The 27,001-nt window shown below is 42.7% G+C and overlaps 1 protein-coding gene and 1 pseudogene across 1 annotated transcript in view; both read left to right on the forward strand.

Annotated features, from left to right (window-relative positions):
* The window catches only part of LOC113491096 (potassium voltage-gated channel subfamily A member 1), an 88,481-nt gene extending 74,608 nt beyond the window's left edge, over nt 1-13,873 (forward strand). The window contains exon 2 of the mRNA XM_026867758.1: nt 13,453-13,873. Within this exon, the coding sequence (XP_026723559.1) occupies nt 13,453-13,470 (18 nt within the window). The 3' untranslated portion in view covers nt 13,471-13,873. The remainder of the gene's footprint in view (nt 1-13,452) is intronic.
* Nucleotides 13,874-14,597: 724 nt separating this feature from the next.
* On the forward strand, nt 14,598-25,336 carry LOC113491344 (annotated as a pseudogene).
* The last annotated feature ends 1,665 nt before the right edge of the window (nt 25,337-27,001 follow it).

Raw genomic sequence — 27,001 nt, forward strand, 5'->3', positions numbered from 1 at the left:
CAGTTTCTGCTGCCATCTCTTACCTTCCTCTGCAAACGCTTCCAGTGAAACGTGTGCGGTGACTTGTGAAGATGTGCTCTTCAGTGTGAAGGAGGAGCTCTGAAATGAATATCATGAAATGTCAGTGGCTCTATCTGTGTGCCTTTACATGTCTTGTGAGGAGTGGCTGAGGGACTGGGGGGGTTCAGTCTGGAGAAGAGGAGGCTGAGGAGAGACCTCGTGGCCCTCTACAGCTCCCTGACAGGAGGGTGCAGAGAGGGGGGTGAGTCTCTTTAACCAAAGAACCAGTGATAGGACAAGAGGGAATGGTCTCAAGCTGCGCCAGGGAAGGTTTAGACTGGATATTAGGAAGCATTTCTTTCCAGAAGGGGTTGTTGGGCGTTGGAATGGGCTGCCCAGGGCAGGGGGGGAGTCCCTGGGATCCCTGGAGGGGTTGAAGAGTCAGGTTGACCCAGCGCTGAGGGATCTGGTGTTGAGAACGGTCAGTGTGAAGTTAATGGTTGGACTAGATGATCTTCAAGGTCTTGTCCAACCTTGATTCTGTGATTCCTGTGGCCAGCTCATACAGGAGTAACCATTAGACCTGGAATGGCAGCCTGGAGGGTGTCAGGAGTAGAAAACCACCAGTGCAAGTGCTCAGTTTGTTTTCACCCACAGAGATTCTCTTCCAGACTGCGATCTCAGTGGTTCCTCTGAAATCCACAGAAAAGTTTTATTTATACCTGAGGAAAATTTTGCCCCATCGGTGCAAAGCAGAGTGATCAAATGGCCAAATCAACATGAAAAATAAACAACAACCCCAAACACTATTGTTTTGGAAATAACCACCTCTTATTATTATTTTAGAAGAAAAAAAAATATTTCTCTAATAGTATTAAGTATAGCCTCCATGCATAGGTGAGGTGGTTTTTTCAGACTACCAACAACAGGGAAGATGTCAGATGTGCTGTCTCTTCAAATAAAATGCACAAACATACCAGATGTGAAGATTTTTTCCTAAACTTCTATAACCTGAAACTGGCTGGCTGGGTGTCTGTTCAATACGTCCCAATCTGAGCAGTATTACACAGAGGATCAGTCCATGCGCTTTAAAGAGACCTGTGGAAAGCTGCTCACATGTATAAATCATATCCGATTTGATTATTAGGGGTCTTCTCTTATGATCGTGTTAAACCACTCAATAGTTGCTTGTTTGAACTTGTTCTGTCATTGGCAGGGAGTTGTCTTTGGAAGGTGAAGTTAAATATGTAGAAACTTCTTTAAAAACATTTTGCGGATTCGTAGTCAGGTGCTGTTGTGCCGCAGAAAGCTCATGTGGATTTTGCCAAATACGCAGCACATTACAGGCCTCTAGTGGTAGAAATAATAATAATATATATATTAGGATCTGCCCCTGTGACAGTTCCTGGTGGTACTTATTCTAGTCTTAATAAATTGCGTAATGCTTTCTGTTTATAGATTTGGCCTGCTAGTTTGCTCACTTGAGGGAAATGGAAATTCTGCAGAGGTCAGAGATATCAGTGACAATTTTCTGTTAATGAGAAAACCACAATGCAAAATTAAACCAGGTTAAAAAAGAGAAAAGTACATGATGTATAGCCCTACTCTTGCTCAATTTCAAGGGCTATTTGCAGTAGCCAGAAGAGGTAGAATGCAAGCCCTCCCTGTGAGTTTGGCAGGTTACAACCGTGCCACACCATATATGCTGAAGCTCAAGCTTTACCACTGCTTTTTCTGCCAGGTCTGTGTGTGCACGGGACCCTGGCAGTACATCTCAAAGCCTGGCCATTGCCTGGTTGGTGTCACCTCCCCGACAAATTCCCAGATGTTAGTTGTCCAGCAGCATCCTCCTTTCAGTCCTGGTAAAGGAGCAGACCATCCTGCCAGCTGATCTGGTACCATTTAACACTTTGTCCAGCACAAATTTATTTGTCTTCCATGAAGTACAAGACAGTGACTAATCAACTCCCAGAACATTGTTTGGTGGTTTTTTGTTTTGGGATATTTTTGTTTTTGAAAATTACATATTTTCACTAATATTAAAAATAATACTCTCAAACATAGCTTCATAAACATGATGTGAACTTATACCTTCCAAGACTGGACTTCTGTACCATTTCCACTACCTTCTTGACTCTCAAACTTGTGTTTAAGAGGAGCTTAGAACTGCAGGTGAAGAACAGAGAGAGAGATGATTTGGAGGATGTGATGGTAATGATTCCTGTGTTTTTGGGTATTATTAAGTGGAAAACGATAATGAAACTCAAAGAGAGTGTGTGGGGAAATTATGTTTACTGGATAGAATAGAGATAGGAATACCTGCATTTATTAAACACTGATGGTAACAAGGCCAGTGGTTGTTATACAGTGTCTTTAAATGGAAGGATCTCAAAATACTGCATAAATGTTAGTGAGCTGGTAAGACTCACAGGTTGCCTGTAAGGAAGTTATCCCTGTTTTGTAGGAGTGATACCAGTGAAAGAGTAAAGGTAAACACACTGTAGTGGACTGGACTGACATGGTATAACCCGTATCTGGGCTCTCCAAATGGTAGTGCATGCCTCAGTCTCATCATTTTACTACATTTTTACAGGAATTAATGGTTTATTAAACACTGTTGATAGGAGCACTTTAAGTAAAAAAAAGTGAGGAGTGTCAGAAGTGATTGAAGTTAGATAAATTATTCCACTCTTTTTTTCCATTTAGGTGTTCTTTATTGGACAGTGGGATTCATCACTGGTCACTGCACTTTAGTGAAGAAATAGGAAAATTCGAGGGGCTTCCGAAGAGAACAACTCAAACACTATATATTTGGGGCATAAAGAGTTGGGGAGAAAAGCTTAAGCAGACTCGAAAAGGTCATTCTGGAAGACAGGTGACTGAGCAGATGCGTAAGCAGAATCTACATCAACATCTCTGTGTGGCCATGGAAGAAGTGATGTCAGAAGAGGATAAAATTCTGTTGAGGTAGTCGTTCAAGTCAGAACATCATATTTGGAAGGGAATGCATTACTGTAGGATACACCCTCTTGAGCTTAAATTTCTTTAGATCCTCTTATCTCTACTTATCAGGCAGGGGAGGAAGTATCTATGTTGTTGGAGTTTGTCAGATAGAGCAAAAACCAAACTGCTCTTCTTCTATTCATACACTCATTTATTTCTTCCATTTGGCTTTCCTTGTTATGCTTCTCTATCCTGACCAGGTCATTTGCGAGTTGTACTATTTTGATGCAAATGGCACCAACATTTCTCAAACGTTCCCACTCATGATCCACAGCGAAATTCTAGTGATCTGCAGCTACAAGTTCAGAAACAATTGCTCTTTGTGTTACGTGTTGTATTCACACACATGCTTGTAGCTACGTTTGAAGACAAGTTCAATGTCTTCAGTTGCTGTCCAGTGAGATGAAATCCAGTCACCTCCTGGAAATCACATCCAGTTCAGGAAATTCGGTGGGAAGAGGGAAAAGTCCTACCACACTATTAAGGAGTTATACCTGGTTATGATAAAAAAACTTCCTACGCTTAGCCAGATAGCACAGTTGCAGGGCATCCTGCCATTATTGCTAAGCCAATTCATGCCAACTTCTAAAACAGATTGTTTTTGCAGCAGATGCAGCTGCTTGATGTTCCCAAGTACAGAAGAAGAGGCTGCGATGCCTGAGACACGAATAAAGGCTCATGGCTACATGGCAAAAAAAATGTTCAGCTAGTAAAATAACTGGCATCAGTCCCTAGTCCACAACTGAGCCCTGGCATCTATGGCTGGCTTCCAGGTAGCTTACGGGAATGAATGTTTGCCTGAAAACTACATGATATCTCTGATAATCCATTTAACTGATGTGTAAGAGACCCAACAGAAGGGAATCCCTGATACTGTCGAGGGGCAGGTTATTCTATTAATTGAGGACCACAACTGGTCTGTCCTCTTTATGATTAATCAGTGCCTCTTATGGGGTGGAACCTTCTTGCCCGCTCCTCCGCTGCGAATTCTCTTGCTGTATCGCCAGCTTCCCAGAGCACGTCTGCAAGCACGCAGATGTCACATCAGACCCTTCGCTCATCACCTTTTGCTGTGGCAGCTGTTGTTTGGCTGAGCTGTTACTTCTGGGAAACAGGGCTGGGCAGATGAGGCTGTGAAATCCCACAGAGAATCTATCTCTAAGTGGGGTGGGAGGGACTTACTGATGATTATGGCACAGCACAAACCAGCCTGATGACTGCTTCTGCTGGCATCGTACTCTCACTTATCCGAGTCCTAAATGCATACCTTTGGTCATGTTTTTTGCAGGGAGCAGGAGGAAACCTTTAAATCTGTGCTTCTGCCTTATCTACTTAGTACAGAGATGGAACTATCAACTTGGGGGTCAGCATATTATTCTAATTTGAGTGCACAATCTCTTCAGTCTTAAGGAATCCCATGAGCCGTGTGAACACTTTTTTGCAAAACCAGGTGCTTTTTCTTCTATCTGCTTTCTTTGGGCATTGCTAGCTATACAGTCATTATATCATGTTTTAATTGTCTAAATCTCCTCATGACAGAAAGTCATTTGAAAGGCTTCCTTGATATGTTAGACTTGAGGGGAATAAGTTGCACATCATCGCCCTTTTTTTTTTTTTTTTTTTTTTAAAAAAAACCAAACAAATGAGACAGAGGTATGTGATCTGCATATTCACTAATAGTCTTTCTTTGTGTCTGCTTTGTATTGCATTGTATCTGCTGTGGCAAAGATCAGAATTTTCCTCTCGGGAGGGTAGTGTGTTGACTTCCAATTAGGAGTACACACTATCATTAAGAGTGTTTTTCCTATACTGTTATGTAGAACATTGTGTGCCAAAGCACTGAAGGGCAACAAGGACAAAACCACAAACCCAGGAGCATGTACAATCCTGAATGGATGAGCTCCAAACATCTTACAGTAGTTACACTAGGAAGGAAGGCTGAAGTATATTGCAGCTTGAAGTGTACTGAGCTGCCAAAGCAGGATTGCTAGTCCACATCATCACCTATAGGCTGTGAATATGACAAGACCTAGAACTATCGTCTAGGTTAACTTCCCCTGGTACACAGTGCTATTGTAGGGGAATGGAAAGCAGTGGGTTTCCTGTCGCTGCATACTGCAGTAGAAGGAGAGAGAATTCCTGCATGTTACTCCGCTGGCTAATTTGTTGTCACCCTTATGAGGACTGTACTAGCCAGCAGCAATGGTGATATTAATGATGCTTCCCATGAACATACTGTATTTATCTGAGGATCTCCAAGCATATGTAAAAAGTAATTAAGCTTCATAACACCACAGGGAGTTACAAAGGATTCACGTCACTCAGTTTTACGGTGTAGCTCTGCAGCTGTTTGACTGCACATGGCCTTGCTAGTTATTGACAGATTCACCACTAGCCGAAGGAGTCTGCCAGAACTGGAGTCACAACTGCATCATTTTTCTGCAATAAATGGAGTGGGGACAGCATTTTTTCCCCAGTGATCACCCACTGTTTTCACTGCTGTGAGAGCGGTGTATATAATCCAGCCAAAGTCCTCCCCAGCAAGGCAGTTGCCACTCTTTCAGTTTGAAGGAAGGTATATTGCCTCGGTAAAGATTTCATGTCACTGTTCTTTTTGTTATAAGTTACATTAACTCAAGGCAAGGTCTTCTATTTCACATAGGTCGCACATAGATAAAGGACGGGCCAAAACTGAATCTTTCTTGCTATTGTAAATGTAAGACAATTTCAGGAAGGTGTCTGGTGTTCTCCAAACGGTAATTGCATCAGGACAGAGCTCAGAACATTATGTACTACCTATTGGCTACACAATCCACCATTAAAAGTTGGAAAGTTGAATTGTTCATTTTCTGGCTCCTATAAATATCTGCTCTATTTGGCTTCTATATCACTGGGAGCAGATGTACCAGATCGTTAAAGGAGGAAAGAGGATTTTGCATCCTCAATTTTTATTGCTACTATAAGTACTTTGGTAGTCACTGCATGGGGAGTCAGACCGTGCAGAGCTTGAAGTCTGCGTGTTAGACAAGATCAAATGCTTTGCAGACATGGGCAGGATATAGGTAGGAGTAGGCAAAATGTGAATAGAAAATGAAGTGGTAAAAGTTAAGGAGACATCCTGGTTTGGCAGTTGCCCGTTGGCCACCACGTGCCAGTGATTTGCAGGCATAATTAGAGTGAAAGATTTGAAGATCAAAAGGAGTGAGGCAGTAGCCGTGCTAAGTTCTGTGTGGAGGTTTCTTCAGGTGTAGGGCTGAAACAGAAGAAGATGAAAGCGTGACGGCATCACAGAGAGATTTAGTTAAAGCTAATGTGATGTGGGCATCTTTGCAGAGGGAAGGTGATATGGATATCTACCAGGTCAGCAAGAAGAGGGAGAGATGTCTTAGAGTTTCAGAATCCCCATGAGACTGACAGATGTTGGTGAGGTAATTCAGAGCATCTGATATCAAAACCAGAATACACATTATTTGCTTCTAATGCCAGCATTTCAATTACAAGAGCATCCTCTTTCCTGGAATGGGAACCTCAGTCATTTTTAGGTGGCCTGCACAAAATCTATGCACCATTTATATCTTTCTTCAGCCTCTGAAGCAGCATCTAGTACAACTGCCATGTTTGATCAACTAGGTGCACATAGTGAAGGAATATCGGAAGGTAGGGTACAGACAGGAAAAAAAAAAAATCTCTTCTCTAATGGCAGTGGATGTTCAGTGGCAAGTACTATTATGTACTCTCTCTTTGATAGGAACAGCTGGTCAGAATTAATTTCTCAGTTCAGTGCTGTTGATGGTTTTGTGTGGGAGTGAAATGGAAGAGGAAAATTTTTGAAAAGAACTGAAACATTCAAGTATTACAAAGAGGGAGGTTTATAAAGGTTCTGTATTCCCTTGATTTCAGATGGGAAAACAAGAGACAGGGGTCATCGTTCCAGATCAGGCTGCCACAGCACTGTAGTCTTATTACGTAGATACTGCAGTAGTTGCAGCAGCAAATAGATGTATGTTCTGCCCATGGTTTATGCATATTGTAAATGCTATGAGGTCTGGTTTTGGAGATCCATATGCTGCTTATGTCAGAGGCTTTGAACAAGCTAGTTCATTCTGTGTGCTTTGTAGAGCTCTAGGACTAGACCAGTATCCCTGCATCCCTTGGGTTAGGATTGCTCCCTCCAGTTTTATTGCCCTGATTCAGAGTTCATCAGCAGCGGCTCATTCTATAGCAAATGGAGAAAGAGGGGCAAGTCTAGAGGGCAACTCCTTTCTAAGACTGACATCTAAATTATGGCAGGTAAGTAGGTTACTAGAGGATCCTATTTCTCTGGTTAACTATTCCCAGGTCCTGGAGTCACCAGTTCAGAACTGGGCATATAAAGCCAGGTGAAATAATCCCCAAACTAATGTCCAAATGAAAGCTCATCAGTTCCACCTTTTCTTTCTTTTGGCTTCTTGCTTCTCTCCGTGATCTTAGCGTAAAAAACCTTGTTGCCATCACCATCCCAAAAGGCTGCAATTGTTTTTTATAAGAGGACATTATTACCTGATTGGTCAAGACATATTTTTCATCTTATTTCTGGAAGGTTTTTGAATGATGTTTGGGAACAGCATTAAGTCACTTCTCCTTATCAGTCACAGTCCAGATTTGAAACAATACTGGTTCAGGACATGATGGTCAATAGATTTGGAGATGAAAGTCAAAGGTTTCTGAGTTCTCTAGGCCTAGAAGTTGTTTGGGAATGCACTTTTGGAGACAGGGCTGTTTCAGGCCCCTACAACCAGGACTGATGCTTGGTCACAAAAGCACGTAATGAGAGAAGATTCTTACCTCAAATAATTGGTAAGTAAGTAGGCAAGACTGAGAAAAGGTGGGTATAGAAGCTAAGACGACTCAATTCAGATGCTGATAAATAGGTATCTAGTGCCACTGGAGATGCCTTAAGATAGCTCTGATATCTGTGTGGAGCTCACAGATATGGCACAAAACCTGGAAGAATCCTTTGCCTACTGGAACAGCATGAGGACAGGTGAGATACCTCAGGGCACCCTGAATGTCAGTAGATTCCTATGTGTGGGCACCTAAATCCGTACTTAGTGTTCCCTGAAGCATAACAGAAGCTACATCAGATGTAGACACTGTCGTGGATGAAAATATTTGACAAAGTTATGATTTAAGACTTATTAATGGTGTGAGGTAGATCAAAAAGTTGAATTTTAGCAGCACTTAATGGTTGACCAATTTAAAGATTAACAAGGTGATTTGGTAGAATATGTTATCATTAAAACAGTGACTTAATTACAAATTTGAGAATGACAAGATTCACAGTAACTCACTACAAGGTACCCTAAATCAAAACATGTATATATGTATAGACACAAAACATACACACACACACAGACAGCAATATTTGGATATCCAGTGAAATATGTAGACATCCACATGCATGAAGGCAAAAGTGTGTATTCAGACATGTACGTAGGTAAAGAGGTGGATGGGAGAGACTAGTCTGTAGTTAAAATTTCCCTCTTCTTGGGTTTAGAGCAAACACAATATATCGGCATTCCTCCATGGGAGATAAATGAACCTTGAGAAGTCTGACTTCACCCTGGCCTTTCGTCAGCTTTGTGGGCAGATGATCTTTAAACCTCGAGGAGTCTGAGCCCGAGAGGTGTCCCAGCTCAGGGGAGATGCTGGTCACAGCCCGCTGTGATGCAGGAGAGCTCAAAAGGTCTCACTTAGGGTCACTATTTATAGGGTCTGAGATAACTGACTTTCATCAGGTACTTTTCCATTTCAGGCCAACTTGGATGACAGAATAATCTGGTACTTTCCACCAGTTGCACAGGCCCAGAACTTGCTATATCTTGAAGTTCTGGTATCACCCCCTTGGGACCACGACCCACGCATGGACGCACTAGGCTGACAGGAGGTGCCTGATTGTCATTCTCATTCCCAAGCGATAGGGGAGGCAGGAGCCAGGTGTGCTAAGGGGGTGGGTGCCTTCATGCTCTGGTCCACCACCTTTCCCAATCCATCTTGGGTTGGTATGTGGCCTGGAGGTTGAAATTGCACCAAGCACCGAGTGGCCCAAGAGAAGTGGGGTGCAAGTTGCGCCACCACAGACAACCTATATGTAGACACCTAAATTTAGGTGTCTAAGATGATTCCCACTTGAAATCACTTGTCCAAGGCCACAAAGATAATACCCTTAGAGCCACAATTAACCTTGTAGTGAAATGAGCGGAACATGGCTGATATGGCTGTACATTCACTGCAGATCACCTTAGCCACAGTCCTGTGGGATGGGCAAGTTTTCCTTCTGTTTTGCAGATTGGAAACTGAGGCACAGAGAGGCTGACTGACTTCTGAGACCACAGAGTATGCTTAATAGATTGTATGCAGAATAATTAAATGGAAATATCTATGCTGATAAAATTAAAGCTCTGGGTTTTAAGACCATAATTTACACAAGAGCTGCTGTAATCTTCCAGTTTTATGCATAGAGACAGGCTGCTCAGCACCTCTGCCAAAACCTTTCTTCCTGTATTCTGTGCTAAACCTTCCAAGGTCTGTGCAATTGGTTTCATGGTTTGTAAGTGAGGCAATCAAGAAACAGAATCCCTGTGCCAGAAGGAGCTTCTTCCCTCAACTGCTTCACTGTGCATCTTAAAGGCCTTTTGTTTGCTCTAAATAGAGGAGTTTGGATTTTTTTCATGCACAAGAGCTTTGTGGACTAGACCCAAATATACTGAAAAGTTTATTTAGGTTTTCAGAGTGTTTTAATGATGGTTGATTGTCACCTGAAATCACTGTATTTATCCAGAAACATTATACGAGCTGGTAATTGCATATTAGCAAAACAAACTGAGTCATTCAATTATTATTCTGTAGGAAATTCTATTGCTGTAAAAACATCTATTATTATGTTACCCATTGTTGAGAGAGTACTCATAAAACCAGCTGTTATTTATTTCTGTTGTTAGCAATTGAAAGCTGATGTGGTTGTTAAAGAGCGTGAAGTAGGGGAGATTACACAAAACCTCCCTGTTCATGAAGATGCCATTTCAGAAGTTCAGAGCTTTCTTTGGAGGACAGTCTTGCCAAGGAGCAAGGTAGAGCTTCATCAGCTGGTAGTGTTGACAGTGTGATCCTGTCCTTGAACTTCTCGTGACTTAGGTACGCTCACCCTAGGAGGTATGTTACCCCATGAGGGGCTGTAGACCTTGTTTATCGAGAGTGCAGATGTAGATATGAGCTGAGTGAGAGATCTGGGGGCTTTTGCCTTCCTTCCTGTGCAGTGGCGTCTGCAACTCTGACATTTGCATCTTACTGAAGCTTTTCTCCAGCTCCAGGACCCTCCACGGCAGATGAAGCTGTTCAGAAAAGTGTCTCCTGAGATGTACGCTGCGAACTAGTGGTGTACATCTTCCTTTGGACTTCACTTCTGATCAGGTGGCATAACTTCATACATAACTTACAAGTAATTTTAAATATCTTTATATAAAACAATGCATATTATTATCTATGTACAGAAAACACTTGTGAGGTTTGATTCAGTTAAATTGCGTATGAAATGATTTTGATGCCACTCAAATTTTCCGAGGGCCAGGTATCTGCAAGTTGTAGAAGGTATCTGGCCACCTCAGATCTTTAAACGTGTGCTGGTAGTTAAGGTTGTGGTGCCTTAACTGGTTAGATATTCTTCAACCCAGCTTGAAATTCCTGCTGCTATTATTTGGTGGTTTATTGATTTCAGCAGGCTGGTGATACCTGAAGGTATGTTCCACTGCAAAAGAAATCTCGTCTTTCACTGCTTTCATTATTACCCCATGCATCCCTGCAGTTTAGAAGCTGATAAAGTCAGTTTGCTTCATTGGTAAACTTAGTCTTTTTTTTTTCTTTTTTTTTTTTTTTAATTTCAGGCAGATTTGTTGTTGCTTATTGGTGTTGTATGAGTGGGGCTATACCTTTACAACACCATGAAAATGAACATAATCAGGATGTTGGATCTGAGACTTCTCTGCCCAATAAGACTTGACCTGTATTCAGTGGATAACTGAAATAATAACATACTAATGGTTTACAGATCAGAAAAGCAAAAAATAGGTCTTAAATTTGATGTAACAGCTTGATTAATAGCAAGAAGCGGTTCTTCTCTGTCAAGCAAATGTGTCTGTATTAGAAGATTTTTAGGTGGGTGCGTAATTTTGATCTAAGAGGATTAGTTAAATTGCTCACAGCTACAAAGAGCATTGCTAAAAGCGAGGAGGTTAGAGCCCTTTTCGTTCTGGACTTTAGATGTGTACTGCGGTACATCTCCGTCGTATGAAGTGTAGGTGGGAAAAGCAAAATGCACAGGCCTGTCCGATCTGATAAGCCTCTGTTGTGGTGTTGAGAGCATCGCCATGACGTAGCCTGCAGATCCAGATGAAACAGGCTCACTGCTCCTTCTATTTCTCAATTATTGAAAAAGGTCTGTTTTGTTAATTTGTCCTTTTCGTACCATTTTTTCTGAAAGGAGCAACAATCAGAGGTCCAAATAACAAAACCTTCACTATCTAGAAGCTCTCAGAATTGTTTTACCGTTGTTATTTGTCACTGATAATGATTTTGTGGCAAACACCCATGTTATATGCAGGAGATATCCAAGTTTTAAAACAGAATATGCAGTCTTTTAAATCTCTGATTGGCTTGTCTGAGCTGCATGTCCACAGCATATAGTACATAACTGAGTTGCTTATTGCTATGGCTGTAATCCATGTTCCTGGAATAACATTTTTCTTCACAAGCCACCGGATGAAAAACCCAATTCAGTTTGGCATTCAGAGCTTAGTAAAATACCTATCAGCACAATGAAATAATACTATTTCAGTGAAGGAACTGTATTTTTTTTCTATTGAGTTTTTGCTGATACTGAATGCCCCAACAGCTTTTGTGTGTGGTCCCCACAGAGCTGCCCTCACGGTTGGCATCCATCAAAGGGCACCCATTCTTGGGAGTGTAAAAGTACCATGTTACTGATGTCATCTCTTCATCTGCCAGCCATGCTAGTGAACATCTGCAGCACTACCACTGGGAATACTTCAGGAACAGGGCAGGTTTTATAAAATGAAATATGCTTCATGATATATTTTAAATTTTAGTTTACATGAAGAATATGAAATGCGTTTGTGGAAATTCACTTCAGTTGAATTTTTGTCACCAGTGTAAAAAGGTTTGATGGAAAAGTTTGTGTCTATAATTCTGAGTCTCATACATCAATATAAGTTGCTCAACCAACATTACCTAAAGTTACCAGAGAGAGGTAATAAAATGCAGTCCCATCAAATACAAAACCAAAATACAATCCCATAATAGACAGATAGAAAGGGCTGGGCTGATTTATTACCTCCATCGATCCACACAGATAAACCACCAAAACATTTTAAGGACTTGGGCATCAAAACTTTAGAAATGAAACCTGTTGGTTAATAAGCAATTAGAAACCTTGAGAAAGGGCTGTGATAGGAAGCTGCGCAAAAAAATGATATGTAAAGTTCACTACCATTGCCTCCCTCAACCAGAATCAACAGCATGGATCAACAAAAAAAACCCCTCAATATGATAGCAAAGGTCAGTCAAAACTTCTTCTAAACTGGATTTCCCATCTGACCGCCCCGCCCTCAAAATGCAAAGTCTACACTCTAAATCACCTTTTCCAAAAGTATCTGATTTCTTTTATAGTTTCCACAAGTCACGGAAACACAGTAGTAGTTCAGCACCATCAACAAGTGATGTGTTTCAACGAAAAACTACCACCACATGGTATGTCTAATTATCCTGCTTTGAAAAGCTAATTTTTGGTGTTTCGCCCTTCAGAAGTGCTTGCGGTGTATCCAAAGACAGACAAAACAGTGGTACGAAGTATGATTCTACCCTCTTTTCTTCAGAGTTCTGCTAATAAACTGTGCCCACTGGGAAAATAAGAGAGCATATATCCACCCTAGGTGCAGGTACACCGCAGGTCACCAAGCAGAACCCAATCACTTGTCGTCACGTTGTTTCTTGGTGGGACGGGGTCAGGGTTTTGCACTGGTACCTCCGCATGGGACTGAACACATGCACTGTGGTTACTGATTTCCACCACTGCCAACTAACGCTCTCTACATTTTTCCTTGATATGGTTGCTGGAGATTATGGAGGGGGCAATCTTGGTATCGCTCTCAAACTCCTCAAAATTTCTTCACATAGCTCTTCAAAACCAGTAAATGTGACTTGCCCAGGGATAAAGGCTGGATACAAGGGGATGACTCCAGCTGAGTTTGCTCTGCTTTCTGTGAGTGAGTGAGTGAATGTTCCCACCATTCCTCACTCCCTCATTTTGTGGTTTGGACATGTTTGGAGCATACAAAAGGCTCATAGACAGCCCCTTGTGATGGGCTGAAGGAGTGCTCCAAACAGATTGATTTCCAGGGTCTTGTCCAGGCATGATCCCTCATCTTTTACTGTTTGAAAAGCTGTCATGAAATGTCCCGAAGAAATCTGCAGAAGAAATGTTGGCCTGGTTCCCACTTGGCCAGGCACCCAGGCGTGACACTAAAGGTCAGTGGTTCACTCCTGTGGAATCCCAGTCCTCTTCTGCATTTGTTTTCCTCCCCTTTCTAGTCCCCTAATCTGATAAATTATGTGGGGAGAGACAAGAGCGGGATGAGGGAGTATGTGCTGTAATGTCCACTACGGCAAAGTTATAAGATGACATCATAGTGCCTGCAGCTGATGGTGGTTTTATGGTGGGTACTGCCGGGACACTGAATCATGCTGAAGAGACGTGTTGAAGATCCACCACATCTGTGCCAGACCCAGTGGGTGATGCACTCATCTGTTTTGCTGATTAGGGATATCAATTAAACTCAGACACCAGAGCAAAAAGAGCAGGTGTATTTTACTGAAAATAACTAAATAATATAACAAAATAATACAGAAAACATACAGTAAGAAAAGACAGAATAGTGCACTTAAACAAATAGGAAATACAGGGTAATGCATCAAATCATTACTACCTGAGAGAGAGAGAGAGAGAGAACAGTGATTAAGAAAAGATCCCTCACCCGTTGCATACTTTACCATCATCCAGACCCGCAGGCACTGGGCAGCCCCGGTTACAGCGAGGGTTTGGAGAACCTTTCCCTCCAAGTGGGAAATCCTGCGCGGTGCCTCCACCCGTAGCTGAGGCTTCCCAAGTCGCTGTGAGCGCGTCCAGCCTTATATACCCACAAACCAGCAAGCCAGAAGAGCTGGCACCTTTGTTTTAAGCGGAAATATCTGGTTTCAATCTCACATTAGGTTCCCCCAGAGCCTGGCCAGGGCTCAAGGGAGAAGCTCAGGGAGTTTTCCTGCTTATCTCATTGGATTATGCACAAGGTCTCACATCAGGCCACAGTGCCAGGCTACGGTCTCCACGACCCTGTTATTTTATCTACACACAAAGATAAATATACGTTCAAAATAGCTGCATCTTCCATACTATGTCACTAATTATTACACACTGAGTTAGCAGTTTTGGCTCAGGCCTGTTGCTCAGGCTTCAATACTTCCACCTTTTGCATCAGAAGAGGTGGTTTGTAATAACTTAGTAGAATACCTGTCAGCGCAATGGCTATCAGTTACAAAATACGCAGGAATCATCTATAGGTCAGCTCTGGCTTGGGCCTATAGTCCAAGCCTCAGCACTTCAGCTGATGGTGGTTTTATGGTGGGTACTGCCGGGACACCGCATCATGCTGAAGAGGCGTGAAGATCCATCACATCTGTGCCAGACCCAGCGGGTGATGCACTCACCTCGTTTGCGGAGAAGAGAGCCGAGCACAGTATCTGCTTAACGGCACACGCTCTTGCAGCTTCTTGTTTTGCTGCCTGCCGCGTGCACCCGGCGTGAGAGGAGCAGCAGCCGTGTGCTGAGGACGCCCCTGAAGGAAGGGAGGCGCGAAGCCAGCTGCACTGCTGGGGTAAGTCTGTTCCTGCTTCCCGGGTTTTCCCATTCATCACAGTTTGGCGGTTCGGGGGAAGCCAAGGCAGCGGAGTGGAGTGAGCTGGAATGTGTATGGATTGTTTGGGGGCATGTAGCGGGATGGAATCCCTGCTGGATTGACTCTGAGCCAGTTGATAATCACTGACTAATCTCTCTGCTGGCAGATCCCGCCCGGATTACAAGGGCGTGTGTCTCTGTGTCAGGATGCGTACGAGACATCTTTGTGCTGATGGTCTCGGGGTCATCTGCAGGGATTGACTGCAGGAGAGAAATTTATGCAAGTATGTTTCTGTCACCGACATGGCGCTGTGTGGGCAGTTGGGTGTCGGGATGGGAGGTCTGCATACAGGGAGGTGTGTAGGTACAGCAAGTTTTATCGCTTGTTACGTTTCACCAGGGTAAATCTGTAGACAGCTGGCATACAGCAAAGCCTTGTTAATTTTAACAGGCTTTATCCAGATGTGCAAAGTCAGAAGTACAGTTGGTAAACAGTGCCAGGCATGCTCTATGAATCTGTCGTTCCAGCAGAGCTATGTGGTCTGGGTATTAAGAACCTGTTCACATGCCTAAGGCTCCTTAGAACACATTTATACCAGTATAAGAGGCCTTACCTTAGGCTATAGTTTTCCCTGCTGTGCAATGTAGAGCTACTGTGCTGCAGGGACCCAGTGGTCACAGCAGAGTAGGGGACGGGTCCGAAGGAGGCTTGAATATTCTTATACTCAGCAGTTTATGATAAATCAAAGGAGAAAATGTGTTTTTCTCATTATCAGGAGAGATGAAATTGAGAGGAAGCTGGTCCTGTGTATTTGCTAATGTAGAGAACTAGGACAGGTAACACAAGCTGTTGGAGGTAACTGCAGTAAAGTGTTTTCTAGGTGAACTTCCAAATGCCATTGAAAAGGTCTCCCGGCCAGAGGAAAGAATGGAAGAGGAAGAGCTTATATTCTATGAGTATTCTACTTTAATATACTGTATTATACAATATATACAAGATAAAGCAAAACAAACAATGTATAACCCAGGCCTCAGAAAGCCAAATAACCACCAGGGCTCAGTTAACATCTCTGGAGTTGCAGCAGTACTGAATTAATCCCAAACTGCCTGCTAGCACTGTGAATCTCTTCAAGAATGCCTGCAGAAGGATGCAGTTATGCCACCTGGTGTGTGTCCTTGCATGAATGCTGTGCCTACACTGCTTTAGGAAAAATATCACGATTGATTTCCCAACGTGGTACGCAGAGCTCCTGGATCTGGTGGTTCGCATGCAGATACTCAGAGTATTTTTAGAGGTGGAACTTCAACAAAATATCAAAATCTGGAAATAAAAGTTAAATAGCTAATGATTACAGGAAGGTTCTCTTTGTTCCTTTTTAAAACCATTACTCTCTAATCCTGGTCCAAAATTTCAATTTCTACAAAGTGGGAACTATTTTCATTAGCTGTATTCCTGAGCCTTTGTCTAAGGACCCTCCTTATTCAAGACTCAGTCAAGTCTAGGATGAATGGGGTTAATTTGATTCGGGGGATGCTAATTTTAATTTCTTTCCAGAACTGTGATGGCTTCAACTTGGCAGAAAACTCAGGAATTCTACAGCTGAGTCCTTGAAAGTGGAGGTAGGTAGAGGTGTTTTTTTAAATAGGAATTTTGACAGAAATGGCATGATCATGAAGAACCAGCCTACAATGAACATGATCCTGATATAAGCCCAAATTATTTCACTAGACCGATTTTCACTGTTCCTTCACCATGACCGTGAACTTCCTTTGAGTCTTGAAATATATGTCAGGGACACTCCAGCTGGATCACAGTGAGGAAAGAAGGGATGGGGGATTTCCCCTGCACATAACTGAGAACTCTCAGCAGCTTTCTGTTTAATGTACAACAGGCTCTGACAAGATAATGAGCAATATGTGCTCAGGGTTGCCTGTTAAGTCTGCAACATTAAAGAAAGTGATTTTTTAAAAATGCATATTCATCTGTCATGGGAAAGCTTAGTAGACCAAAGAGTTAATACTTTGAAGTTTAAACTCCTTGTGATGCCAGTAAAACCTATTATCAAATGAAATATTGACAAAAACCACTCCTCAGATTTTGAGATTTGACATTTTGCAGTTAGGAGACTTCAGATCTTCAATAGCTAGAGGTTCTGCAGGTCCAGTTTGGTCCCACAGGGCTCTGTTGGATTCCTGGATTTAAAAGTTAAGGAAAAGCCACAAAATGTCATGCAAGGGGAATGGCAAGTCTGTGTAGTGGCTCTGAAAGGAGAAGGACATGGCACATAGTGCTCAGGCTGTAAATGTTTCAGGACTTGAGTTCCAGGAAAGAGTGTAAATTGGGATTTAGGACTTCTGATGGACTGTTAAATCCAGAAGTGGAGTATCAAAAAGGTCTTGGTACAGCCCATCTAGGAATAGTAAAGGACTAGGAGGTTTAGAAAGGATGGGAATTAACAGAGTCGTGTGGACAGAGACGGTGTTTTGTAAAAATAACCTGAGGCCCATGAGCTCACCAGTGAGCCAAGGACTAAAATTCAATAGAGGACTTCTACAAGTATCCTGGAGCTAGAACAGTGAGAGGGGTCTGGGCCTTGGAACTGGCAGGTCAGGAAGAAAAGGGAGATGCTGATGGAGTTTAGAGCACTGACCACAGTGGGAATAGGAGAGGGAAGCATGAAAGGGGAACTGGGATGTTTTTGCAGGTATGTATAATATATCCTGCATTTCTGTGGGTCAGGGATGAGGCAGGATTAGGAGGAGGTGACATGACAGAAAATCTGTTAAGATTCCCTTTCCTGAAGCACTGAAGAGCAGTGTTAGCAGAGAGTAGTATTTTCTAATTTTACAGTCAAATGTCATGCGTTTGAGTCCTTTATAAAAATATATATATAAAAATAAAGGGGTGAAGAATTTCAGGTGTCCTGAGCACCATGGGGCAGGAAGGAAATAGCAGCAGTCATTAAAACTGTTATTTAGCTGGAAAGATTTACACTCCTGAAGATTCAGGAACTGTTTGGTTTGTTCCTGTGCATCCCTGCTGCATGTGTCCTGAACTACTTCTTTTGCCCACATGTGGGTTGCTCTTGCAGCCTGTGATGAGGAGTCCAGCTCATGACAGGAAAAGTCTGTTCGCTGCTGTGCTGCAGAAGGCTGGTGCTCAGCAGAGCAGTCTTCTGGGTCCCAAATCAAACATCGTGCTAAAGCCTTTTAGCAGAGTCTGGCACGTGGACCTCCAGGGTAAGAGAAGGACTGTGGTGCTCCTTTTGTACAGATGCACGAGATGCCAGTTTTCTTTGTGCCAGAGAGCATGCCGCTGAGAGTTTGCTGAAGGGAAGCAATTAAATACATCTACCACAATAGTGTATGGGATGTGCCAGCTTTGGCTGCTTGTTTTGCTTTTCCAGATCCAAGGACACACCCGTGGTCCCTGGTGCACTCTCCATGTCCAGCCACACGCTCTTTGCCTTCTACCTCTTTGTTGGGGCACTGGGACCCTTCTACACGTGTAAGTGGAAACCACTGAAGCTTGCGAGGCCTGGGGATTGCCTATAATCTCACCATGGTGACATTATCAAGTGACATGTTTTACGAGGTGAGCAGACAGGATTGGCTCCTAGGTAAGCATCCAGGAAGCGTTTGAAAGCCAAAGCCATTTCAACAGCTTTTGCTGATGGGCTCTAATGGTGGGAGTGGGAGCCAACTTGGACATGACTACGTTTATCACAAGAGGAGCAGTATTGCCCTGCTGAAAGCATTATTTCCAAAGCATACCTCATTTCCTCCCATTTCTCAATCTTCCTCTCATTCATAAAATTAACATTGAAAGGTTCATGAATGAACAGCTTGAGGGTTGAGATGTCCCAGGTAGACACGAAGTGTATGGAGAACGTGGTACCTCCTCATTTTGTCTCAGGCCTGGCTGGCGAGGGACCTGTCTCTGGGAATGAAAACTGCTTTTCCAGACTTACGCAGTCTTCTCCAAGAGTGCCAAGCACACTACAGCCTGCTGCCGCCAAGAGTATCGATGACATTATTTTCTGCTTGTTCTCAGTGCCTTTCTACAAGCCTTTCCCTAGTTTATGCAGGCCACCGAAAACTCTTCAAGGGAACGTGGCCAAAGAGGTTGGAAAAACATTTTGATGACCACAAATTTGCAGTTTTAGTTTATAACACAATTGTTACATTTAGTTAAAGCAAATACTACTCAGTCTGAGGACCGGTATGAAAATTGCTAGTCTGTGCTTGGTTGCTCAGTTGTACTGATTACCTGGTCCAGTTTTTGGGTTTCCAATTAATAGGCGAATGCAACCAGCCAAAACAAAACAGTAAGGAAACAAAGGGAAACAGCCTATTCCTGCTGGAGCATTTTTGAGCAGTCCAGTGATTACATAAAGAGTTACCCAGACCAAATTTTCTTTTTCAGATTCCAACAGGGATGTGAAGTGCTTTGTTTTATTTTATTTTATTTTTTTTAACTATTTGCTCAGTTGTATGAATTACATGGATTTTCTGTCAGTGAGTACTACATTGAGACCCTATTAAATTAGCATTAATATGAACATCTTTTTGGAACAGATGGTGTTGAATAGCAAATGGATCTCTATTGCTTTTCTTTTGTTTCAGTTTCTGGTAACTTCAGTACTGGACAACTATAGGTACCTGTGCCAGCCAGTGGATTACAGCCAAAGTAAACTAGGAATGAGGGTACAGTTCTATACAAAGCTTGCCTTAGGCTTTGCTCCTCCCGTGGGTATGCAGATTATTTTGCTGCTAAATAGCAATTTGCATGTCTAAAGAAGGATTTTATTCCAGTTTGTTCCTTGTACATCTTTTTCACTAAAGCGTCTGCTTCAACAGTTGCACTTTGCTTTAGTTGTGTGTAAATTATTAATCTCAGTCAACATAGCCATCTAAGTTCTCTCTCTGATCATGGGAGACAGTGATCCTACAGTCTGAAGATAGATGTCTAGTATAGATATTGCAAATCACCTCTGAAATATATGTGATACTTTCTACTGGGTACGTAATGATTCTGGCTGATCGCTATCAATGAGAAAACCAATTTTTATCATCAGCTTCCCACGACACAAATCTTGCTCATCATTTCTTTTAGCAAGGGAATTTGGCTAAAACTATTCCTTGCCTGGCCATCGCAGGAAGGTTTGGATCCCACCGACTCCAGCTTTCCATAATGCTGCATGATTTTTTTTTTCTGTCTGAATTCAGAGTTATTATGCTTCGCTTCCAGATATAACCAGACTTTGAACAGATGCAAGCATGGATTTTAGCTTTTCAGCTATTGCCATCAGGCTAGCAACAGTTTCTGAGCAGCTCACTCTCGCCTTGTCAAAGAGCAAATAATTTAGCATCAGTCTTATGTCAAAGAGCGAGCAATTTAGCAATTTAGTCACCTAACCAGCCAAAGAAACCCCGAATGCCTTCCGTTCCCCCAGATCAACACTCCTTCCTGAGCTCCCACCCTGAGGAACCAACAGCCATAAAAAAGCCCCCGAGTTTTTCCCCCTTTGCTGTCGATCCATCCCAGGTGGGCAGCGTTTACCTGGTGCCACAGTTTAAATTCTCCGGCGGTGAAGGTGAGCCGTGACCCTGCTCCGAGGTCTCACAGCGTTTCCTTGTGCTGCCCAGCAGATGGCAAGAGCGGTTCTTCTCCGAAGTCATCGAGCTGCTTGACACGGTAAGGGAGGGCTGGGCTGGGCTCCTGTAGCGGGGCGGGTGCTGGAAAGAAATCCCTCCCTTCTCAGAACGGGGCAGGGTGCCAAAAGCTAATGTCCTCGTTTGATCCTGTATTGATTTGGTTGATGCTTTTCAGTAAATGCTGTTTTCATGTGTTCTGCTCTGCCTGTTTGTGGGAATAAGGCTGATGCTGTTAAAGAAGAGGGCTCAGCTTCAGCGTGTTGGTTTCTAACAGCATGTGGCCTGTAAAAGTCCAGCATCACCACTGGGTATCATCCTCTCAGGCTTCCCCAAAAGCTCCTTTCCAGAAGAAAAGACTCGCTGCTGTCCCGCTTGCCGTTCTCTCCCCAGCCCCCTTCCTGCGGGTGGGCATTCCCTCCTAACCACAAGGCTAGGGGAGAAGATTTAACCTTGGCTATTGTCCCCAAGATCTTAGCTGCCAGTTGATTAAGGCTGCCAGACAGGATCTGCCATTGTCTGTCTGGATGAATAACAGTGATTAGTTGGGCAGTAAAGAAACTGCAAGTATGTGTGCTGGCATTTTTGCTGTCACAGATTATCCCAAATTTGTGGGGTAAAGGTTATAGATTGTATCCTAGCCTAAGACTTCAACAATCTGGTGCTCTTCGGAGTACAAACTGACAACACACTGCCTGAAAAGTCAATCAGCATGTGGAGCCCTCCTAGGCCTATCGCCACTGGGTTGATCAATCCTCTCTCTGTTTTCATCAGCAACAAAAGCGGCTTTTTACCAGCCCTGAGTGCCTGAAAAGCAGATTCACTTTTCGTTACGTGTGTGTGCACGTGCACGCTGAAATACAGTGACCTGACATATTCATCTGCCAAAAGCATTCTCTTTACTAACGCAAATTCCAGAAGGGTTTGGGCACTCAACACAAACACTTTTTTTGTAGATCATTGTCTGGTACCAGTAAACGTCTAACCTATATCCTGAAAAGGACCAGATCCAAGCAGCTGCAAATTGAGTGGAAGCTCAGAGTCTCAGATGTGTCCTCTTTGGACCTTGGGACCTTAATTCAAAGGTAAAAATAGTTGGGGCTCTGTGGAAGAAATTCTGCCTTCTGGTTCCTCCCATTCCAGATAGCGTAAGATCTACCTCATGTGTTGAATTTCACCAGTTTCCATCAACAGCAGAGGAAATGGGTTTAGGAGATTCAAAACTGTTAACTTTTTTCCCCACTTTTTAGTATAAAATCTTTTGTCTAAACACAACAACTCAAAATTTTATTTTGTCTGGCTTCTCTCAGGATTTCTTTATTCCGCACAAGAAACAAGACCGGGTGACTGTTCTGCATGTGTACCACCATGGCACTACGGTGTTCAACTGGTGGCCGGGGGTCAAATATGTGCCTGGAGGACAAGGTATGCTTCTGTGGACACCTTGTGTTTCAGTTTTTCTCATGCTGTGGAGATAGCATACACAGTGCAGATGGGCTGACTGGCAGGTAGGACGCTCACCTACTTCCAAAGGTGTGAAAACCATGTGCGTTTCAGTTGATACCATCTGCTCAGCTCTTTGGGCTATTTAGACTGCACTACTCACTGCCTCATCCAGAATGAGAATGTGCCAACAGAATGTGTCCAAACTGAAAAAATAGCACCCTATGCGGGTCTGTGTATATCTCCACACAGACCAGTGCTCCCTCCCTCCCTGTTCGGCTGGGCCTGGTGTAGCAGCCCAGGTTCTGGCTCTCCGTTTCCTATTCAGACTTTGTCCAGCCTAGTCCTCAGTCCCTTTCTGGTCTGTATCCACACTGCTTCTCTTTTTTTCTCCATCAAAAGAGAAGCATCTGCGTCCTAGGCCACTAAAAGTAGGCCCTACACAAGACGCTGGGGTATTCTTTTTTGGGAAGCCATTTTGGCTACATGGCCTTGACACCAGGATGACATGTTCGGTCAGAAGATCAATAATTTTCTCCTTTGCCTTTGGAGCTCTTCTCTGTCTCTGAACACTAAATATGGGATGGATATATGCTGAAAAGAGAAGGGAGAATATGACATGCTTCCTTGGCAGAGTCTGGATTGAAGGATCATGCGTAGGGGTGATATGATGCATTTTGAAAGCATCATCATAGTGGCTGTGAGCTCGTCGTAGGGTTGGTCTTGAGTGGTTTGTGTGTCTTGTTCATCCTGACTTCTTTACTCCTCAGACACCTTTATTTGGATGCTAAACTCCCTTGTACACTCCTCCATGTGTGGCTATCATGCCCTGGCCAGCCTGGGACACGAGATGCACCGTTACCTATGGTGGAAGCCTTATCTAACCATCATGCAGCTGGTAATTAGTTCCATGTGTTCATCTCTACAACTGTGTGTTGGGTGTGATGACCTCTGCTGTCTGTCTCTGTCCCCTCACTGGCTCAAATCTTTCTGTTTGCTGCCTATGGAAATCACCATGTCCTTAGGTGTCCTCGTGTATCACTGTAAGAGGTGAACTGACTGGTGACCTGCTCTCAGTGGTACTCTCAGAAAACTAGCAAGAGGCCTCCAGTGACCATATCAACTAATAAGCCCCCACCTTTGTAGTGGGAAGGAGAGAGAAAAATTAACAACTGGATTTGTCCCTTTTCTGTTGTATATGGCAGCCTTTTCCTCTCTGGACCCCTGAAAATACAGCTTGACTTTGAGAGGCGTGTGGCAGTAAATTGGGGAAATTTTGGATTCTCAGTGTGGCAGAAGATTAGGAGGCATTCAACCTGTTTCTTCAAAAGGAAAGAGTGTGTCTAAGTGCAGGTAAACAAAGGCAAGTTAAAGATACGACTTCTACTCTTTCTGTAGAGAATCCCTTTGGATTTTCTTTCCCTCATCTCTGAAGAGGTGACAAATCCTGACAACCCTGTGGTTTTTGAAAGATACAGCATAAAAGAAATGTTCCAGACAAGGACAATGATTTTAGTTAAGCATGTGCAAGAGTTAATTCCACACAGAGACATTATGCAAACAAAGAGTATGCAGTTATTAGAGGAGAGGAAGAGAGCTAGGGTATATTTAAAATAGTGGTACACTGAAGGTTGGTCCAGAATTCTTATTTATCCTGAGTCGTGAAAACAGAATAAGAAAGCACTGATGAAATGAAAAGGTATTTGTAATGCAAAATATAGCACAGGAAATCAGTTTTTATTTAACATACTTTTGGTAGGTTCAGGGTATTGAGACGGGTAGTAAAATATATGTAGAAAAAGGATTAGTATTTAAATCACTCCATGTAGCATCTGTAGTTCCTCTCTGTAAGCTAAAACACAAATCAAAATCATTATGGATATAACAGTCTGATTACCACTGGGGAAGAGGTCTCCCACCTTAAGTTTCCATATTCCAAGATCTCAGCTACTGTCCGGTGGCCGAGGAGAGGCACAAGGGTTGTGGTCTGCTCCCAGGCAGGTGAGGCTGGATTCCAAACCTGCTCCCTAGACAGTGGGCAAGCCTCAATGCTTGGCCAACACGGGACACCCTTTCATCTTGGGAAAACTCTGTTGGGCTTGAAAGAGAAGTTTTTCAGGGATGTCAGGAGAGGCAAGGAGGTGGGGTGAGGACACTATGAGTATGTTGTGGTTCTCTTTATGATGGCCCTAATGGTCAGTTGAGGTATGTCTCATGTAGGTTCCCTAATTTGGCTGCTTCTTTTTTTTCCCCTCTTCCAGTGCCAGTTCGTAGCCATTGCTGCCACAAACTCTTCACAGAATGCCCGTTCCCTGATGGCTCCAACACTTCAGTCTTCCTCTCATTCTCAGCCTCATTGCTCTCTTCCTACACTTCTACTATTGGACCTACATTAGGGGAAAGCAGGAGATGCTAACTTAAAGAAAATCAAAGAGGAAAGTGAGCACACACTGATGAACTTGCACATACTCCGCTGCTTTTAACATGATTGCATGAAGGAAATGTATTTGGGGAGTGTGTGTGAGGCTGGTGTACTTGAAATATCTCAAGTTAGGAAGAAAAAAATGACAAAAACTCAGGGATTAAGGTATTGAGGCGTACACTTAAACTGATTCAAAGCCAAGCCAAGTAGTCATCAGCATAGCAGCCTTTGTGAAATTAGCACCAGAAGATCTTCTCCTTCCCTTCCATCTGTTAGCTCTGTTTGGAAGGTCTAGCATCCGACCATGACTCCTTGGCTCATTTCTTAGGCTACAGAGGGCTTCTTTGCGTTCGTAAAACTATCTCAGTTTACCGTTACACATCAGGAAGTGTCAGGTGCCTCCAGCCTTGAAAGCAGTGTCCAGGGTAACAGCAGCAGCGGGGAACTCACTGGCACTGCAGGATGCACCCACATCTATGCTGCGTTCCAGCCTTTCCTATTAGGGAAGCTCCCACTAGGGCTGCGGTGAACTACAGCTATGTAGCCCCGATGGTTTAACTTTATACTAGCATAAGCATGAAAGAAGTTGGACGTTATGTTGTCCAGCTGGACAGTTGCCTCTGTTCCTTCACTGTTCTGAAGATAAAGAGGGCATTATGAGCACTTTCATTCTAAGTATTAAATGAATGCAATAAGAATCATCATGTACCATTTTTTGGAATGCTTATTTGCCTTTGGTTGCTCTCACAATAGAGAACTTCTAATGCATGAAGGATACTTGGCATTCCTCCTTATAGATTGCTTATTTTTTTTAAACACAAATAATAGGTTGAGGTTCCCTATTCATAACTTTTTTTCCTCCAATTTGATGCTGTTATTATTTTAAGATTTTGCTTCTCATCCAAGATAAAAAATTTTACACCACTATAAGCAACCACCTCCACTATCTAATTGTACACATATTAATACAAAATATATCAAGTCAATTCATTGGCTAGTGCAAAGCTGCATAGCTCCATTGACTTCAGCACATCACTTATTGGCTTCTTTTTCACTGCTAAATCGATTCCAACTAGAATTTTTATATTCATCTGCAGACAGTTAAGTACTGTTAAAAGTTTTGATCTTTAGTGCTTTGAAAACCCTAAAATCAGATTTTAGCTACAAAGTGGTATTTATTTATTGCATTCTGCTTTGTTGATTAAAACAGCTATCATGGAGTAGTGATTTTTTTTTTTTCAAGGCTGAAACAGAAAGCTCTTGAAGGAGAGGATTAGGATTAGTAACATGGTGCATTGTCATCACCAAGCCAAATTTACCTGAAATGTAATGAAGTCTAACTCCTCTAGGAATGTCCAGAGGATTAGATGCTAGCCTGAACCTAGCAAATGGAGGTGCAGAAAAAAAATGGCATGCTCTACACCAATCTGAAGTTTAGTCACTATGCAAAATAAATGCAGCTTGTTCATCACTGGTCTGTGTTCATCTGCCAGAATTTAGCTACTACATGCACGTGTGTAAGAAAGAAGAGTATTCTTCTATCGTTTGCCCTCCTCCCCTTCACACACATGCACAAAGGATTTGTTTCCATTACCACAGTGATACATCATAAATGTTATTCCATTAACTTGAGTAGTCTTCCTTCTGATTTTCACCGGTGAGTATGAAAAGTAACGCAGGGCTCATTTTACATCTATGTGCTAGCTGGTTTTCTTCCTGTCAAGTATTTTCCCACACTACTTAGTCTATAAATTGTCCTGCTTTTGCATACTAGAATGCGACTTTTGTTAGAGCTTTAAATAATAAACCTCTGGGTGGGTCCTCCATTCTTCCCTTTGTTTGGTAAGGCAGGAAAAAAAAGAAATGAATCTGCTGTGTATCTAACATACTGTATTCATGTTGAAGGGTTTCCCCAGAGGCCCCTCGAGCATAGAAGACTTAGTGCAACTAAAGCTCTTCCATTACTCCTATCCACTTAATGATCCACTTACAACCCTATCCTGCTTAAACCATCAGTACATTTGGCCCCCTAGTTTCATGATAAGAGCCTACTTCCCTGCAGCCGGCTAAATTATCTGTGCTTACAAAGAAATCTAATTAATTTAGCTCTTTTTCCTTAATGTGAGGGGATCATGAGTAGGTCTTAACCTCAGTTTCCCCTCATGTAAGCTTTTTCAGATTGCAGTTACTAATTTCAAGGGCTTCACTAACAATTTTGTACCAGAGTAAGCATCACATATTTTGATTTTCCTTGATTCATTCATAATTCATGTCTGCTTAAAAATTAGGAATGAGCAGGAAATTCGGATGAGATTACTTAATGTTTTTGCAAATCCACTCCTTTTAAAAATATATAAATTTGTAAACATGTCATTTAGCTTTTTTTTTTTTTTTTTTAAGCAGCCTATGCAGCTTAATTTATGTCTCTGTACGACAGTGCTTACTGCAATGGGTTCTGGACTGTGAGTGGCCACATA

The sequence above is a fragment of the Athene cunicularia genome (genome assembly GCF_003259725.1).
Source record: "Athene cunicularia isolate RWA chromosome 1 unlocalized genomic scaffold, athCun1 chr1_part2, whole genome shotgun sequence".
In the NCBI taxonomy this organism is placed as follows: Eukaryota; Metazoa; Chordata; class Aves; order Strigiformes; family Strigidae; genus Athene; species Athene cunicularia.